Genomic DNA, 6,014 nt, shown 5'->3' with positions numbered 1-6,014 from the left:
AGTACATCATTTTATTTGAGTATATTCAAAGTGGAAAATGTGAATATTTTACCTTTAATAAACTAATTTAAAAAGTTGATCATTTTCGTAGGCCTATAGGTTGGGCCTCATATCACGAAAACATAGTCTACTTCTGTGTAAATCATTTGTAAAATCATGGATCTGCTCGTGTTTGTTCTGCTCGTGTTTCATGAGTTAGGGTAGGCCATTCACAGCTTGTTGTAGCATTACTATCAAGTTGGTAGTCCTACAAACCGGGATAAAAATTTGCATTTTCAAGACATTCGTTTCCTCTTCCATTTCCAGCTGCTTTTTAGAATGGGATTTTTAATTTTATTTATTGAGATTTTTTTTTTTTTTACTTTTTTTTTTAAAAAACACAGCAGCTTCAAAATGCAAAGACTAAGGTTTAGGTTAAACAAAACATCTCTTGAAATAACGTGAACCACAGACTTTACTCACGTATAAAAACTGCCATTCTAAATACATTTTAGAGGGAACCCAGGGTGAATTAGACATCTGAATTGACATACAAATTGATTATCATTTTATTATATTTATATAGAACAAATAAAATCACTATATATTTATTTATTTTTCTTAAATACTAATTTATAGAATCTCATTGTGGTTCACTTCAGGAAGAAAAGCAGAAAATTAACGTTTAAAGAAAACAGATATCCTTAACTTCTTGACTTAGTTTAGAGGGTTTTCAACCCAAATTTAATAGAATAAAAGTCACAAAAAAGACTTGTAAAAAAAACAATTCAGTTTACTTCTTTCAGTACAGAGCCAGAGCCCAGAACACCCCCCATATTACGGCACATCGCTGGCAAATGGAGGGCACCAGAGCAAGCACATTGAACAGCATACACACAGGTACATGAAGAGTAACAAATAAGAAAAAGGCAACTTGGACAGAAATGTAGAAATGAAACTAAAGAAATTCTCTGCGACAACATTTGATTTCGTTCTGTTATTTGGTCTACTTCATAGCCCAGGACGTGGCCTAATCGGAACAGTAAAAGTAACGATTAAAACAGTTCTGACGAAGTACTGCATTGGTTTACATGCAATCCAAAGACTACACTGATACGGTTATGGATTACCGCTATCGGCTATGCCACCAACCATCATTGTCCACTTTCGTGTCAAGAACATTGAGTAGCTGACCATGAAGAGAAACAATCTAGAGTTTCATTGACAAAGAATCGCAGGACCCCAGTTTGTCGGATCGCCCATGTATTCAACAACGAACACAGTGAAATGTTGATTATTTACATGTCTTATATGTCTTTTAGGACGCTGCCGGTTTCCTTTGGATATACTGAAATGGAGATCACTGAGAGGAGAGGTTGTGTGGTGACCGTATGCTCTTGCCTTAATCAAAGCATTCTTAGCCAGACATGTCAAAATTTTGAGGTAGCAAGTTGGCATCAGTGCTTAGCAGATCAAGAGGTTGAGTTTTCGGAAAGAAAGAAAAAAAGATTGGACAGCTCTTTGGAGGCTGATCATGTGTATAATCACACAAGACTAAAAGTTAAATTCTTGTACATACATATTCAAATTTACTTTTCACTGTGGCCAGAATCAAGCTGCTTCTCCAAATTTGTCACCCAGTTGAAATGAAGACAATGAGTGAAATATCAATCAAAAACAGCTGAATTTTGAAAACGTGTCATGATATTCTATATACAAACATTTCCAACATCTGGTACAATGCATTTCATTCAAAGACATGGGCCCTGAAAGTGCTTATGAGGGCTGTGAAGAAACAAATGCAACTAGTAGCATCAGAGTCTCCTCTCCTCTGGGTTCTCAGGTTTATTCTTCAATTCCATTTCACTTCCTCGCCGTGAAACACAAGACATGAAGCACCAAGAAATATATCAAACATCCCTCTTCCCCCTTCTTCCTCTCTCGCTTAGCCATCATTTGCAGCAACCAGCTGTCCCAGTCCCTGGCGCACATAAACTGCTTGAATCTCCTTTGTCTTGAGGCAAAAGTCACAGGCCCACACCGCAGCGCTCTCCCTAGTTAGCAGCCCATACGCTGGCTCAGTTAGGCCCGTGCAGTCTCTATGGAACCATCGTTGGCAAGAGGCCTCACACAAGATGGCCTCTTGGTCGTCATGTACTTCTGACAAGCAAAGGCCACAAGGGAACACCATGCCTCCACCTAGTTTTGGGGGACCGGAGCCTGGGCCAGCAGATGGCGGAGCGGGTCCGCTGGGAAGTGGGGACTGGGTGTTGGGTGTAGAGTTGGAGTTGGATGGAGGATTGGGGTTGCTACCTGGGGTGTTCCCACCACTGCTGTTGTTAAGGTTGTTCTGGTTGGAGTTGGGTGGCTGGTTTGGCATTGGACCTCCAGAAGCGTTGTTCTGCTGATTGTAGGATGCTGACCCTGGAGCGGAGTTTGGTGGCATTGGTTGTTGCTGGTTGGATGGAGTGTTGGAGCCGGGACCGCCAGTGGAGTTGGGTGGAGGATGCTGATTGGTTGGCGCTTGTTGAGGCTGGGGACCGTTAAGTGGGCCTGTGGGGGACGAGTTGGGATTGGGGGGTTGAGGCGCCGACTGGGGTTGTCCTGGAGTGTTGGGATTGGGTTGTGCAACATCTGGATGACCTGGGAAACCTCCTCCAGGCTGTGGGGGTCCAGGGGCTGGGGACGGACCAGGGGTGGCATTGTTGGACGGAGGACCGGAGGGGTTAAGGTTAGGTGGTTGCTGTTGAGAGGGAACAGGTGGACCACCACCTGGACCACCAAAGTTCTTTCCCTCATCACCAACAGGAGGACTTGATCCAGGGTACGGGCCATCTTGTGGAGGAGGGAACTGTCCTTGCTGAGGCATCCCAGGGTGTCCACCCACCATATTACCCCCACCACCTCCACCACCCATTCCCATCATGTTCATTCCACCTCCCATACCCCCCATAGGGTTCATAGGGCCGTGAGGAGGCCCGCGAGGGCCAGGGCCACCAGGTAAGGGTGGGCTATTGAAGGGATGGCCACCTTGTCCATGTGGAGGCTGTTGCTGAGGCATCCCAAACCTTGGATGAGGTGGACCTCCTCCACCTCCTGGACCGCCACCCATTCCTCCAGGTGACAGCATTGGGTTGAAGCCCTGTCCAGGGTGCATGGGAGGGCTGAAATTGGGTGGCATATTAAACTGGGATGGGCCTCCTGGTGGAAATCCCCCTCCACCACCACCTCCGCCTCCACCACCTCCAAAGCCTGTCATGCCGCCAAATCCAAGAGGGTGATGTGGTCCAGCATTTGGTGTTGGTGGACCGAAAGGGGGTCGTCGACCAGGCTGTCCACCTCCAGGTCCTCCGGGGCCACCCATGAATCCCATACCTCCTCCCATTCGACCGGGAACGGGCCCACCGTAGCCACCTCCACCAGCCCCTGGGCTGGGCAGAAAAGCGCCACCACCCGGACCACCCCCTCCTCCAGATCTCGATGGCGGACCAAAGTCATCATCGAAAGGGTTAGAGGCCACCAGGTGATCAACCATTGGAGTAGGAGGGGGAGCGAACTCAGAGAGGTGGGAAAACGCCGCCCCCTAACAGTATATACAAAGGGAGAAAATTAATTGCTGACACTGACTTATGTCTTATATTGTATTCAATAAATACATTGTTAATATATTTCATGCACTGATAGTCATTAAATTCTATTCTTGTTAATATTCGGCTTGAGGAAGTCAGTCCACTAAAAGACTAATACAAAAACTAACCTGAGCATTGGACTTCCTCTTCTTTTTCTCTGGGCTCTTCATCTGGGAACCTGTGGAGGCAGAAATGGAAAAAGGGGAACGATAAACAAAAATGGGGGGAGGGAGTAGCTGTTAGACCAAAACCAAAGTTCTGAGCTCTATCAAAAACATGCAAAAATCTTAAATTGTAATTTGTCAGGTGGTTTTAGGAAGCAGGGACATTCTACATTTAATTGATCATTGTGTTTCACACAGCTAACATTAACTGTAAACCTTAGTGTAGATAGTTTTTGTCTTAAGTCAATATTTTTGTGCAAAAACTAGAGACAACTTCAGCACCTCCAATTAACACACAATTCTTGAGAATCAATCACATCAAATCAAAGTAAAATTGATTATTAATGTGTATACCATGTTATTAAACTTTATGACAAGAAAATAAAGATCAGAGATAGACTGATAATTGGTTTGACTGATATTTTTATGTAGACTACTCCGTAACATTGGGTTCGCTAATACACTACACTTTTTGGTCAGTCTCTAAAGACCAGCACCTAACTACAGTATTCACAGGTAAAGTCACTTAATGTTGTTTTAAAAATAATTATCAAATATTTCTGAATTCTGAACAATAATAAAGGACCAAAATGAATATGGAAATAAATTTGGACCATTTAGATCACAAAAAAATTGTGATTATGGTCAAATTCATATACATTATATAAAAATATTTAAAAAGTTTGATTGTAGCATCAGAAAGCAGGAAAAAAAACAGAATTTAAAACAAATGTTTCTGCATAATCAGTTATCAGACACTTCTATCAACCTGTCTTAAGTAGGCAGTCATAAAAAGGCAATATCGGTCTATCTCTATTGAAGACAACACTCTAAAGCTGATGAACATTTACACAACCCTTAAGAGATCCCAAACCCTGACCCCCGGAAAGAGGCTTGCTTTAGGGCAAATACGTAGGGAAAAAAAGAGTTGAATGCAATGCGTGTAAAAACTCAAACGAACACGCGTAGATAGACAAGTGATGCGAGGTTGACATAAAGCTACCCAAAGACAGATCCCCACGAAAACAAGGCCACCGAACATTCAGGCATGTGCGGACAGGGAAAAGGGAGATTTGCAGCCACAGCTGTGTGGATTCCCGCTCGGACACAGAGATGCGCTGATTGACAGTTTCCTACCTTTGCCTCGTTTTCCTTGACTCTGTCCCGCCTGCTGTCCCGCCATTAAAATGACTGTTGGTGCGGTGCCATGACACCGTTCATTTACAGAAATTAGTTTATTTGACGAAAAGCTCCTCGGGTCCAACGAGTATCACCCCGCAGCCCCAGGAATTGCGCGTGAGTTGCTTAATTTTAAGTGTACCGACGGGCCAACGAGGTCAGGCACCTACTCAGCAACATGTCTGAAAGATGCATTCATGTTTTGAGTCGGATTTGTCATCTCTGAGCGTTTACACGTGTGCACCCCCAAATAACAATGCGATCTGGTAGAGCATCGCAGATATGCCTGAAAATGTTAATAAAAAAAACAGTCGTGAAGAGAAGTGATTGGGATGGACTGAATGTGAATACACATCTGCCTGCCTGCAATGTGTTCACATACAGATGTGTTTCTACCTGGATGGCTGTCTAAGTGACATTTAGATACAAGCATACCAAGCTCTTCTCCCCATTTTAAAGCGCGTTAGATTCGAGCGGGCAATGCGACTGTAAATGACGCATTAAGGGTTTGAATTTAATTCAAACGTGATTTGAATTCGCGTTCTAGCTATCGTTAGCCGTTTAGCCATCAGCAAGCAAGGTAAGGCGTTAAACGTTGCTCACACAGCTCATTCATATACACCTGACTGTTGCATCAAGACATGGATGTCAACCCGCATATGACAAACAATCAATGTCAAATAGACTTACGATTTAATATTTATCCCCAAACGCGAAAATGGCCATGTTAATTACGGCCTACTCGTTGCCGGACAAAGAGGGACAGCCGGAGTCGATTCGCGCAGGGCATGTGTGGAAAATAGGGGAGGCCGGGCTAAGACAAGTAAGCGATTTTCACTAAATGTTTACGTTTACAGTCATGTTATAGACTTATTTCGTATGTACCTTAATACTGGGGATACTGTTTTGAGGTAAACATGATAAATGCCTGATAATGTTTCTGAAATTGGTCAAGATATTTATCATCGCCCCCGTGTAATAACCATTTTGGACTGTGCTAGATCAGACCACCTTTGCTTTTGAGGAGGGGGGATTCTGCGGTGTGCATTTTGCGTTGAGTTCA

At 43.7% G+C, this 6,014-nt stretch overlaps 1 protein-coding gene across 2 annotated transcripts; it reads right to left on the bottom strand.

Moving 5' to 3' along the window:
• Positions 1 to 698: 698 nt before the first annotated feature.
• On the bottom strand, positions 699 to 5,745 carry pygo2 (pygopus homolog 2). Of its 2 annotated transcripts, none has more exons than XM_081376650.1 (3): positions 4,910 to 5,745; positions 3,737 to 3,786; positions 699 to 3,562 (listed from the first exon to the last, which is right to left on the bottom strand). In XM_081376650.1, exons 1-3 carry the CDS (start codon positions 4,953 to 4,955, stop codon positions 1,925 to 1,927), a joined length of 1,734 nt encoding a protein of 577 aa, XP_081232776.1. In that variant the 5' UTR covers positions 4,956 to 5,745; the 3' UTR covers positions 699 to 1,924. The 2 variants fall into 2 exon arrangements, with proteins under 2 accessions (XP_081232776.1, XP_081232777.1); XM_081376651.1 differs by having other exon boundaries at positions 5,642 to 5,745.
• Positions 5,746 to 6,014: the final 269 nt, after the last annotated feature.

The sequence above is a fragment of the Scardinius erythrophthalmus genome (assembly GCF_964197995.2).
Source record: "Scardinius erythrophthalmus genome assembly, chromosome: 10".
NCBI lineage: Eukaryota > Metazoa > Chordata > Actinopteri > Cypriniformes > Leuciscidae > Scardinius > Scardinius erythrophthalmus.
Note: the sequence above shows the minus strand (reverse complement) of the source record. Positions and strands in the feature narration are given on the sequence as shown.

Bases quoted from the DNA above. Each gene is read 5' to 3' on its own strand.
- pygo2 (XM_081376650.1), bottom strand. From the start codon at position 4,955: ATGGCGGGACAGCAGGCGGGACAGAGTCAAGGAAAACGAGGCAAAG. The intron at 3,787-4,909 runs GTAGGAAACTGT...CTGCCTCCACAG, and splicing joins TCAAGGAAAACGAGGCAAAG to GTTCCCAGATGAAGAGCCCA. The intron at 3,563-3,736 runs GTTAGTTTTTGT...ATATACTGTTAG, and splicing joins AGAGGAAGTCCAATGCTCAG to GGGGCGGCGTTTTCCCACCT.